At 41.5% G+C, this 12,822-nt stretch overlaps 2 protein-coding genes across 6 annotated transcripts in view; one reads left to right on the top strand and one right to left on the bottom strand.

The window, feature by feature from the left end:
• The window catches only part of SON (SON DNA and RNA binding protein), a 31,187-nt gene extending 27,524 nt beyond the window's left edge, over positions 1-3,663 (top strand). For 2 of the 5 annotated variants that reach the window (XM_080919252.1, XM_080919258.1), the window contains 4 exons: positions 51-198; positions 1,842-1,913; positions 2,024-2,139; positions 2,582-3,663. In XM_080919252.1, coding sequence (XP_080775378.1) covers positions 51-198; positions 1,842-1,913; positions 2,024-2,139; positions 2,582-2,740 — 495 coding nt within the window. In that variant the 3' untranslated portion in view covers positions 2,741-3,663. Of the gene's footprint in view, positions 1-50; positions 199-1,841; positions 1,914-2,023; positions 2,140-2,528 lie in introns of those variants that run through there. The other 3 variants (XM_080919253.1, XR_013975082.1, XM_080919254.1) reach the window with 3 other exon arrangements.
• A 106-nt stretch (positions 3,664-3,769) lies between these two features.
• On the bottom strand, positions 3,770-12,819 carry DONSON (DNA replication fork stabilization factor DONSON). Its single transcript, XM_080919261.1, has 11 exons — positions 12,486-12,819; positions 11,878-11,955; positions 10,358-10,561; positions 8,479-8,657; positions 7,839-8,017; positions 6,933-7,011; positions 6,710-6,814; positions 6,286-6,484; positions 5,333-5,545; positions 4,301-4,446; positions 3,770-4,099 (listed from the first exon to the last, which is right to left on the bottom strand). Exons 1-10 carry the CDS (start codon positions 12,789-12,791, stop codon positions 4,309-4,311), a joined length of 1,680 nt encoding a protein of 559 aa, XP_080775387.1. The 5' UTR covers positions 12,792-12,819; the 3' UTR covers positions 3,770-4,099; positions 4,301-4,308.
• Positions 12,820-12,822: the final 3 nt, after the last annotated feature.

Raw genomic sequence — 12,822 nt, 5'->3', positions numbered from 1 at the left:
GTAAAGTGGGGTCATTTTACCTTTTTTTTTTTTTTCTTCCCTTTGGATAGGATCAGTTCTTAAGAGCAGCCCCAGTAACTGGAGGAATGGGAGCTGTTTTGATGAGAAAAATGGGCTGGAGAGAAGGAGAAGGATTAGGAAAGAACAAAGAAGGAAATAAGGAACCCATCCTTGTTGATTTTAAGACAGACCGAAAAGGTAAGTTGTTCCTGAAGTTTATACTTTGCCTCCTTTTTGTTTCTTAACCTTATTTTGGTCCTGTGACCATGAACTAGATACACAAATAATGAACAGCAGCCCTGTGTTGGAGAAGCCTTTTAACACTTGGTTGCTTATCTCTACAGATGGATAACATACTAGTTTGAGCTTTAAGGAGAACTTACTTTGTGTTACTCACTATTATGAAAATCTACATATGACTTTAAGAAAATGAACCTTTTTTTGTTCTTAATGGAGATCATGTATGCTTGCTGGGTTTTTTTTTTCCCCCTTGCTGTTTATTGTATGCGGGTGCATGAATGATATGGCAAGCATCTTTACCCATTAAACCATCCTCCTGATCTGTGTGTGCCCATAGAGCCCAGAAGAGGGAGGGCATTGTATCCCCTATGTTGTGAGCTGCCATATGGTTGCATGGAATCTAATCAGGATCCTCTGGAAAAACAGCCACTGCTTGTTAACAGTTGAGCCACCTCTCCAGCTTATTTCCTTGTCTTCTGAGACAAGGTCTTGGGTGGCCTTGAACCTGCAGTGATGTTCCTGCCATGTGTCAGGCCTGCACCATCACTGTTGATTTATTTGCTTGTCTTTATTTTTACGATGTTACCAAGCAGTTAGTAGCATTCAAAGTGGAATCACAACAGGTAGTGACTTTGATCCCAGCAGAGGCAGCGAGATCTCATGTTTGAAGGCTTGTTGTACATTGAATGTTCCACTACAGCCATGGCTACAAAAAGAAGTCCTGTCTTTTTAAAAAAGTATCTAGCTTATAGTCCAGGTTGGTCTTGAACTTCGAATTCTCCTGCCTTACTCTTCCCAAGACTTTGGATTTTAGGCATGTGTCACCATACAGTTTAGGCCTGATTTTTAAAAACTTGCCAGAAATACAGTTAGTGTGTTATGATTCTAGAGCACATCCATATTGAGATTCTTCAACATAACATAGGTATGGATTCTCAGACAGCAGCTGTATCCTAGAACAGGTTCTAGTGTGTTCTTAACAATGGATTGTTTTGCTGTTTGAAGACACCTGGAAAATGGAAAGAGCACCATTGGGGCTTTAAGACATTACCCTGTGTAGTGGTCTTTTTAGGAAGGAGGTTATCTGAGAACTTAGAAATTTGTTTAGACAGCAGGCACTGACTGATAGGGTGATTCATCTATCTTCCTTTTTGGTTTGGGGGACCATACTCTTTTACTCCCTATTTTAAAAGATGATGATGAGAAAAAAAAAAGTTCTTGTAGTTCACATCTGTACACTCACACTTTTGTATGTTTATGTTGCGTTATTCCTCAGGCATCATCTGCCTTCATTTTCGAAACGGTCCTACTGGCCTGTCTTCCAAGTGCTTTTCTGCACTCAGGCTCAGATCCGTACACAAGTGCTTTATTTGACTCACCTATTTCCCTAGCCCCTTAAGTACCTTAGGTATATTATAAAGGAAAAATATGTATACTGAAGTAGCAAAAATAGAGTAAGCCAGTTTTAATATAAATTTGAGTATTTAAGTTCAAGTATTTAAGGCTTTTAAGTTTCAGTAGTGAGGAGTTACCTCTTCTACATCTATGACATTTTGAGGTAGAATAGTAAATTTTGACCTTTTCCCCCTTCTCCTTTTAAGGTCTTGTTGCAGTAGGAGAGAGAGCACAAAAGAGGTCTGGGAACTTCTCTGCTGCAATGAAAGACTTGTCAGGTGAGAACAAACCCTGTTGAACTATTCTGCTTTTACCCATACCTTCAACTCAAAATTCCGTGCAAAGTTAGTGGAAATTTTTTTTAACTAGTTGTTTTTTTTCTCTGCAGGCAAACATCCTGTGTCTGCCTTGATGGAGATCTGTAATAAGAGAAGGTGGCAACCACCTGAATTTCTCTTGGTCCATGACAGTGGCCCTGACCATCGCAAACATTTCCTCTTTAGGGTAAATATGAACTTACATACTAATTACATATTCATGTTAGAGGGTTAAGGGATAAGTATGTTACAATCAGTGTTAATTTTTTGTGGGTGGGTCATAGATGTGAGTATGTGGGTAAAGTGGGTTTTTATAAAAAGTTTACAAAATTAAAGGGGAGGGGCATGGGTAAAATGTATTTTCTAGTGGAATGTGGGGGTACTTTAATTAGGGCTTCTTAAAAAGTATGGAGACTTGCATTTATTTTGCAGTTTCCTTTTAAATCGTTTGTTTCTTCTGGGCTGAGATTAATTTTTATAATTTGGGGTTTGTAATTATTAGAATTTAGTGAAAAAGTAAAAGCTAATAGATATTAAAGTTTGATGCTGTTCTTATTGTATGTTTTTCTTGAATAGGTATTGAGAAATGGAAGCCCTTACCAGCCCAATTGTATGTTTTTCTTGAATAGGTATTGATAAATGGAAGCGCTTACCAGCCCAGCTTTGCCAGCCCTAATAAGAAGCATGCTAAAGCCACAGCAGCTACTGTGGTTCTTCAAGCAATGGGCCTTGTACCAAAGGACCTCATGGCTAATGCCACTTGCTTCAGGAGTGCCTCACGTAGATAGATTGAGGTTTTATATTAATCATTTCAGATAATTTTACTCTGCATCACAATGTATTTCCTCCCTAATGTTGTAAATATTTCACAATTTAAGACATTGTGTAAAAAGCAATCTGTACAAACATCTCCCAGGCTTTGGTTTTTGTACCATGGAAATTGTATTTAACCATACAGGGTTTTGGTATGTTTATATTGTTTACCTTAGTGATGTATTTGTTTAAGTGGCTAACATCAAAACAATTGTTTGAGGGCATCAGTAATATTCAGTGTGGAATGTTAAATAACGCTTTTATACTGTATTTTGTACTATGATGTAACTTCCCTTCCTACGGCTAGGCTGCTGTAACACTTGCCTGTAATCAGTGAAGGGCTGTGCACCTTGTACTATATTTCACAATGGGTTCTGCTGGACAGATACTGGGCCAGTGTTATTAAGGTAATGAAGCAAGATCTGCTCCACAGGGCTAATGCCATCTCCCCCCTTTTGTAGAGATTATGAAAAGAAAGTGATACGTTGTGTCATGATCAGTACCAAGTCCTGCATTCCCATTAAAGCCACTTGGGTCATAAGGAAGTCAAAATTGAAGTCCAACTCGAATTTTACTTCAGAGGCCAAGTACATATTTAGTATGGCTTGAGTTGTGATATAGTTTTACTTTGATGTGCATTTTGAATTTCAGCTACACCTAGATAGACGTAAATAATAAAAATGCTGTAACCAACTTATCTAATAAAAATTGGCAACCAGCCACTATTTTGTTGACTGAGAAAGTTGAAGTTTATGTTAATTTTTTAGGGTCTGATAGATATTCATGTGTATTACAGTGGTATTCATATGCTATGTCTCTAAACTTTATTTTCAAATGCTTAAGGCCCAAATACAAACTCTGGAATAAATGTGGTGTCTTATTCTCTGGCTTTATGGAACACATATAACTAAGTACTATATTTTCTTACCCAATTCTTGTGATTTCTATGCACGTTTATTTAAAAATACTGAGTTTTATACACACATGCAAACACAGATTTCCTGTATGCATACTAAATAGTCAGTTGACATGACTGAACACCCAACACTTAGATGAAGTACAAAATACCTACCATCTGATGTGACAATGACTGAACAGAGGAACTAGAAATTATTAGGAAAAGTTGCTGATTTCCCTCCATCTTCAAAGAACTTCTAAGGTACAATATAGATGCTTTTGCTCTGACAATAAGTCTCAATGGAATAATTGCTACAGGTAATCTCAATTTCTCATCTGTAATAAAACACTGACTTTTCTGCTCAGGTTACAATAAGTAGCGTGGATAGAATTATTTGAATTATCTGAGGTTGAGGAAGAATCTTGCATCTTCATTTCTGAAAATGTATGAAAAAAATAAAAGCAAAACGTTTATTTAAAACCTAACTATTGCATGCAATAAGTTAATATAAAAAATGTTTAGGAACACTTTAGTATTTAAAAATATATTCTTCCAAATGAACTTTAAAAGCCAGAGGCCTATGAGTCTTGAATTTCCTTGCTAGGAAGCTTTTTCCTCAGATTCCTTTTAGGCTTACTTTGGTGTTCAGGATCTCCAGTTTACAGTGTAGTCATTCATTTCCACACTCCGTAAGGATGACTTCCCCAGCACTGCTGTCTGACTGAGCTGCTCCAGGGTTTTGGGGTGCAGTCCACAGTTAGCAAGGTCCTTGTGAGCAGCTTTCTGCAAAAACACAAGTCCACATGCATAAAGCACATTAGTTCTCAAACACAAGTTTTATTAGTATTTTCCCTCCTGAAGATTTGTGTGAAGGTTTAAATATGAATCTTCATAAATCTCCAGAGCTGTCTTCAGGCAGACACACCAGAAGAGGGCATCGGATCCCATTACAGATGGTGGTGAGCCACCATATGGTTGCTTGGAAACTCGGGACCTCCAGAAGAGCAGTCAGTGCTCCTAACCACTGAGCCGTCTCTCCTGCCAAGCACACCAAGTTTTTAGAAAGCCCCTTAAAGATTTGCTCAAGTCACCCAATCATGGATAGAAGGTGAGCCTAATAAATTTTGTAGTATGGTAATCCTGAATTAACCAGTCTATTAGATTTCAAAGTACTAAGCAAATTGAAGGACTGTTAACAACACCTTTTTAAAAAGTCTTTAAAAAAAAGGCAATCCAAAATAAATCAGTAAGTAGGACTTGGGAATTGTTTGGTGTTGAAGCATTTACTGTACAGTGAGTTAGGGGTATCTAGAACCCACATGAAAGATGGGCAGGCATGGTTTGCACTTACAGTCTCTGAAGGTGGCTCAGCAGCTAACAAAAGTAGCCATGAGTCAACTTCCTTCCTCACTGGTACACACATGAGAACATGAAAACATGAACATGAGAAACGGGGAACAATAGCTGTGGTAAATTGTGTTTCCATAAGCTACAAAGGAAACAGGAATTACTCAATTTCACCTGTAAGTGCAGTAAATACTATTTAGGTTTGGGAAATACTTAGTATTGTCTGAATTCATCTTATGATGAGCATGGAGATATTCTTAATTTTTAACTTGAGATAAACTTGGCATAAGAGGTGACATTTACTCCATAAGAGGATACTTACTCTATCCAGTTCTTTATCCAGTGCCAGGCCAACATTGAATACAGCAGTTGGCTCATGCACGTACAGTCCAGCAGAGAATGACCCTCTCTGTGAAGATCGGAGTAGCATGGTCACAGAATGCAAAGTGTGAGGCATGACAGGACCTGTGATCTCCAAACTAAACTTCTCTCTGTATCCAGAAAGAGCTTGTGTCTTTACATTACAGCTCCGTGCCTTCAGAAAATTTAAAGAAGTAAAGTCATGTGATATAGGAAATGAGTAAAAGGATTTCGACAATTCGTGTCACCTAGCTTTCAAGTCATTTTTATTTTTAATGGGGAAAACAAAAACAAAACTACTGGGAACATAACTTGCTTAGTACAACAAGCAACTTACTTAGTAGACCTCACACCCCTGTGCAATCCCAGTGCCAAACAAAACCCAATGTATGCAAGAAGTTTAAAAGCACGAAAGTTTGTATGTATGCTATTAATATATGTATGTATACCACACACACACACACACACACAGTTTTTGAGATAGGGTCTCACTAATGTAGGCCTGGCCGTTCATTAACTCACTGAGATCTGCTTGCCTCTGCCTCCCATATGCTGGGATTGAAGGTGTGGTCACAACACCTGGCCTGGTGTTTTCTCAAATGTATGTACACTAAGTTGAACCTGCTACCTGCAAGGGTAAGAAGGCATCAGAACCCTTGGAACTGAAGTTGGGCCTTCTGCAGGAGGACCAAGTGCTCTTAAATACTGATTCAACTCCAAGTAGCTAGAATTATTTTTTAAAAATTGAGACCTTGAGCTAGGCATGGTGGCACGTGCCTTTAATCTCAGGAGGCAGAGGTAGGATGATCTCTGTGAGCTTGAGATCAGAGGGTTCTACATCCAAGACAGCCACTGTGTTTAAGAACAAACAAGCCAAAAACACAAAAGAGCTATGTGGATAAAGTAAACACTTACCTTAAGCATTTGCATTGAGGCACCTCGGAAGGCCACTGGGGATAAGAGAGTAGGTGGGAGACCTGCCTGTGCACCTGAGGTAGCAACTAAACTCTTGCAGTTGATCAAAAAATTGAGCAGTTTGAAGGTGTTGAGTCCTTTTACCAATACGATAGACTCAGGTCGGTGGTCCATTTGTACTTCAAGTTTTTCTTTACGTCTGAAGATGATAATCAAGGAAAGATCGAAAGGAACCCACAGTGGTGCAGCCTGCTCCCTGGCCTCCAGATACCTGGGACTCCCAGTCTCATTCACAAGTCTGAAGGAAACTCTGACCATCTGAATTTGATAGAAACCAATAGAGACTTCATACTCGAGCAACAAGGACTGTGTTAACCTAGTGTTAGAATCACTAACTCAGTGAAGTTTTTAACAGAAAGGATACAGCTTGATAGAGGTAACATCTGGCTTCTTAATGTGATCTTGCACACCTATCTCTTCCAGCCAGGAAAAACTCTCCTCTTCATCTTCATCACTGACTGTCTGCTCCCTAGGAAACTGCTACCATTAGAAGCACACATTCACAGAGTTGATGCTGTTACAAACCTACTGCCCTGAATTAGAGAATTCATAAAAGTGACTATGCAAAAGGTCTCGTAATTACGTACTCCTCATACTCCAGGCTTGGTTCTCGAACTTTCTTCTTATGGCCACTTTCTTCTAGTAAAGGCAGAGAAAATTCAATACCTACATCAGAAAATATAATCCAATTTTCTTCAATTAGCCAGGAGTGTCATCCTATTGGGGTACACAGACTGGGTTTTCTATTAAAAGGGACTTGTCTCTATCCTCCCCTCCCTTTCTAGATCCACTAATAATTGATCAGATAACCCGGTTTTAAAATGATTAAAGGAGAGGTTAGATGATTTGTACTATCAAAGAATCTAGGACTGGTGGGAGGGTTTAGTGGGCAGAATCTGCCATGTTTTATGACACCTGAGTTCACTTTCTAGAACTCACATGATGGAAGGAAAGAACTCTTTGAAGCTATCTTAACCTCTACATGTGTGCAATGGTATGTGTGCACACATACATGCATATAAAACAAATACACGTAAAGGCATGTTTTTAAAAACAGTATATTCAATAAGACAGTGGCTTATAGAATGTTATATATGTTTTACCTCCAAATTTAAAAAAGGGAACATAACTAACTTCCAGATACACTTAAGAGACAGCTTTACCAGCAGGAAGGAAAAAAAAAACTTTAAAAAAAAAGTACATTTCATAGAATAATACTGATGACCAATTAGTAAAGGATAATCCTTTTCTTTTTTAAATGCACCCATATGCACTTATGCTTGGGTTTATGTGTCTGGTGCTTACAGAGGACACATTCAATCCCCTGGAGCTGTGGTTACAGATAGTTTCTAGCCATCATGTGGGTGCTGGAATCAAACCCAGGTCCTCTGTAAGAGCAGCTCATGCTCTTTAAACACTAAGCCATCTCTCCAGCTCCTAAAGATTAGCATTTAAGGCAAGAGGAATCTTCAATTTTAAACCTCAACTATTACCTTCATTTTTCATAGCGTCTCTTAAGCCTCTAGTTGTAGGGGTTATGAGCGCTGTGATCACACTGCTTCCTGCCAATCCTGCTGCCCGGAAAAGGACAGTAAACTGATAGGAGCAAACGTAGAAATAGGGGCAAAGCTTTGTCTTCAGCAGATTATACAAAGATGTAAAGCTCACAGACCTGTGGAGCAAAGGAAGGTTTTTCAGGTGTTAACATATTTTAATCTCAATTCTATATTAATTTAATTAATAATTTCTTAATTTATTCTGACATGTAGATCAAAACCCAACATAAATGATTCAAATACTGAATTGAGTTTCTGCAGCTGTGTAAATTTGCATTCGAGGGCTGCAGAGTTCTTTCAAGCATAGTTTGGACCAGGTGTCACAGCATGCATAAGCATCAACTGACAAGAAGAGGAAGACCTGAACCTCTCGCTATGTTTGTCCAGTACATACATTATACACTGTGTACTATACAGCTGACAATGATCATGCTGTGAAAAAAGCAAATGTAAATCGTGGTTAGTAAGTTTCCGACGTCGGGAAACACAAAGACCTTTGCACCATTAGCCCCTCTGGTAACACCCAAACACCAGGGTCCTGCTACTGAATGCTCACCTCTGCAATGTGCTATCTTACCAGTCACTCATTAAAGCCTGTTGCAGGGTTTCATCAGTTGACCATGGACTTGTCTTTGCAGCCATTTTCCTATCAGCTCCTATTCGAGGGAAGAGGGGCAGCCATGCAAAGGCAGGGTGAAGCCAGTAGACCAGACTCTGCTGGAAGGCACAGCGCAGTACAGGGGACAGCTTGGGATCCTAGATTTTGGTGGGAGGAGAGTGGAGGATTTTTACTCATCACAAAGACAACATTTCACCAGAAACACTCAATATATCACACACTTAACCTAATTTTCTAAGAAGATTTTTATTTTTTAGTTGGGAGTAAAGACGTACCTTTAACCCCCACACTTAGGAGGAAGGCGTGCTAGGAAAGCCAGGACTATGTAGAAAGACCGACCATGCCTCAAACACCCCTACCACTCCCCACAAAAGATTTTCATTTTTAAGTTTTTATATGTCTCTATATTCTAGGTGTCAGTAGAAGGTGTGAAACTAGAGTTGTGAGTAGTGTGAACGTGGGTTCTCAGGAAGAACAGTGCTCTCTCTCAACCACCAAGCCATCTTTGCAGCCCAGTCTAAGAGTTTTTAATACTGTAATTATAGGGAGACCTTAGCAACTGTTAAGAGGTTAGAATGCAGTCTACTTTTGCTTTCTGGACAGCACATAGTGTGCTGACCCCACAGTGGAGAGAGCACATTCATGGAGATGGGATACTCTGTCTTTGACTTCCCTGAGAACAACCACAAGCTACCGGATGGTGGGAAGAGGGTGTGCATGGAGGATGGACACACTCTTCCCATGGGACAGCACCAAAGTACCCTGGGGAATGCAGCCTCAAAAGCAGTGAATTGCTGCTAAACACAAACCGGCCTGACTTATTTATCCAGAAATATATCTTAAGGCCTATTTTAAGCACACCATTATAACCTAGCTTGTAGTGATGAGCTGCTTCACAGTAATTAAACTACTCTGAGACCACGCTAGAACTCATTTATTCTTTAATTTATTAAGAACCACAGTAGGGCTGGGCATAGTGGCACATGTCTTTAATACCAGCACGGGGAGGCAGAGGTTTGTGGCCAGTCTGGACTACAGAGTGAGATCCAAGATACAGGACTATACAACACAGTTAAGGCCCTGTCTCAAAAACAGACAAACCTAACAAAACTTCCACTGCCAACAACAACAAAAATGAAGATTATGTTCACATAAGAAACAGTAAAAACTCATGAGCTATTGTAATTCAATTGTTTTTTTATGTTTTCTTAAAAACCTAAGAAAAGGATGGTTTAGAGAAGACACTTCCTGTCTGCACTACTGATTTATTTCTAGTCTCTACCTGAACCAAGCAGTTCTTAACCTGACAAACAGGAAGTCAAAGTACTCTTTGGGAGAAATGATGTCAACTTCTGGACTCTACACATGTCAGAAGAACAGCTTATGAGGGCAGCTCCTTCTTTACCTAACTGGAAACACTAACAAAGGCTGACAGGAGCTAGAGAGCAAAAACATTCAAGGAACCTGAACTTGGAACCTGGCACCCAGATAACAAGTTGAGATTGTCCTGTGCCTGCCTCTGACGCCAGGACCAGGGAGAATGGAACCAGGAGAGTCACTGGGGCTTGCTGGGCTGGCTACCAGAATAGCAAAAAAAAAAAAAAAAAAAATCACCCTAAAAACCACCACTACCACCTAAAAACCCAGTGAGCTCCAGGCTTACAATATATCCCTATTTCAAAGCAACAAGGCAGAGTGAGAGCCCAGGACATAGGACTTGATCCTTAGGCTCTGTCTTGACATCTGCCTGTGCAGTGCAGCTAACCCTGCCCCCACCCCCCTCATACACATAGGAACATACATCTCTTTCTCTCAGGCTCCTTCATTTCAGACTTACCTGTATACTCTGGGGCAAAGTAACTTCTGTTGCCCTACAATGTTGGACAAGTCCTTGGGCTTCTTCCTGTGCTTTCAAATGCTCTGCCCAGGAAAAGGGTTGAGAAGAGGTGAACAGGAGTCGGGTTTTAATGCTCCAGTCCACAGGTAACTCAGCACCATCTGAAGACCAAGTGTCCGATTCAGACAAGGATACATGCTGACTCTTAGAAAACAAAGAACACAAAAATTAGAATTTCAAGGAGATTCTTTTTAATACAGAGATCTGTTATTCCATTCTTGATCACAAAATGTCAAAATTTATGAATGGTCTAATATTAAAAATGTATTATACCTGAAAAGTCTGGAAGGAGGTCTATTAAGCTATTAAGAGAGGTCTTAGACCACAGAGGTGACTCACTGGGTAATGGCACGTGCCGCTCACTAAGCCTAAGAGTTGGAGTTGGAGGGAGAGAACTGACCCCTGAGAGTTAATAAGTAAACAAACAAAGCGGGATGGGGGTGGGGCTGTAGGGTTGTAGTTGACTTCTGAGTATTCATATTTCTGTCTAGTCCTATAGACAGCAAAGTGGAAATGTTTCCAGTATCCACGTCCCCCAACCCCAACCCCAAGATGGGGTTTCTCTGCATGGTCCTGGCTCTCCTGGAACTCATTCTTGTAGACCAGGCAGGCCTCAAATGCAAAGAATATACACCTGCCTCTGCCCCCAGCTATGTTCCCAGAGTTTAAAAAGCATCTGGTAAGGCTCAGAACCACTGAGACCAGGGCTAAGCTCTTTCTTTAGGTGAAGCAATCTTGGTAGAACTTTTAAAGGGTTTAAAACACATCACCCGAAGCTAAAGAAAACAAAGAAAACAGTTATAGGTGACCTGCTGCTCACTCTAGGGAACACCACGACAAAATATCCCTTTGGGGAAACTGCCTGTTCCTGGCGAGCACACTGCATCTACCTTTAACTGCGGGAGTGCTGGCTTGCTCCGCATGTGGGAAGTCCTGGGTTTGGCCAGCAGAGCCACATCTATTATAGAAATGACCACTCTCAAGTGTCTGTTTTTCTCTTTGGAGAAAGGCTCTCATGTGTCCCAGGCTGGCCTCAACTCTCTGTGTATCTGAGGATGCCATCCAACCTCTGACAACCCTCTTTTACTCCACAGATACAGTTTTAAGTGTGCAGCACCATGTCCCATCTTATATGTGATTCTTGGGGATCCAACCTCGAGGTCTCTGCACATTAGGCAACCATTTTCTAAACCAAGGTACAGTCCCAGGCTTCGAACTTGTTCTTAAAACTATTTTTTCAAGAGAAATGCTTTAGAGAAGTATGTTTATTAGAAGTACATTATAATCAGTATTTTTAAAGTATTACCTGGGCTAAGCCATTGAGATGGCTCAGAAGGTAGAGGCACTTGCTTCTAAGCCTGACTGACAACCTGAGCTCAGTCCTTCTACTCACACGGTGGAGGGACTGACCTCTACATACACAATGGTAACACAAACAATAAATGTAATCTTAAAAGTACCTGGGACAGCTCCAAGACAGTTCTTTCATGAGATGTCTCCTCCCACAGCAGGTTATTTTCTCCACTAGAATCTAGAAGCTGAGGTGGAAAAAAAGAGTTGTCCCTTTAAAACTTAAGCGATGAGAGAATTTGAACTATGTAAGGGCTCACCTACCACATCAGTTTCTTAGGATAATGAGGGGGAACTCAAATCCATACAGTACCAACATTTGTTTCCTGAACTTATTTAAACGGAAGGAAAGGCCGGGCTCTGACGCATTTAATAACTGATACATAAATCTTAGACCAAAAGATCCAAAAAGCTCTATGGGTAAAAACCAACATGTGTAAATTCTGACCCGATTTATCTTCAACAGTCCTCCATGTCCACAGTAATTTCCAGTGCTCGGGAAAAAGGTCTTGAAAGATGATGAGAAGGCAGAGATTCTGTGGCTTTCCATCCCAGTTCTGAGGACTTTTCGACCCACCTTCCCGTGTATCCTTAAGTCCTCCTTACCCGGCTTCGAGGGCAGCCACCCCCTCCCCCTCCCGGCTCAGGACATCAGGCTGCGACGGCTGTTCGCGTCCATTCCCACCCTGACGTCCCGCTCACCGACGCGGAGACTCACCGGGCCCGGCGCTCCCTGCGGACCGCGGAGCGGCTCTTCGCGGGCCTCTTCGGCGACCTGCGGCCGGTTGTCTAGGCGGGCGAAAGGGTTCCTGCGGGCGATGGTCGCGGCGCCGCCTCCTCTGCCGCCCGCGGTCGGGAAGGGGCGCAAGGGCAGCCCAGCGGCCAGCGCGGCGCGGCGGGGCGCGGGCTCCGGCAGAGCGGGAGGCACGGCGGTCCCGTGGTCTCGAGACCTTTTCCGGCGGAGCCGCACGATCTCAGGCGGCCTCTTAAAGCTAGGCGAGTAGCCGGGCACCGAGACAGCCATTGCGCAGCACGGAGGCAGCACCCTGCCGGGG

The sequence above is a fragment of the Micromys minutus genome (assembly GCF_963924665.1).
Source record: "Micromys minutus genome assembly, chromosome: 7".
Taxonomy (NCBI): Eukaryota; Metazoa; Chordata; class Mammalia; order Rodentia; family Muridae; genus Micromys; species Micromys minutus.
Note: the sequence above shows the minus strand (reverse complement) of the source record. Positions and strands in the feature narration are given on the sequence as shown.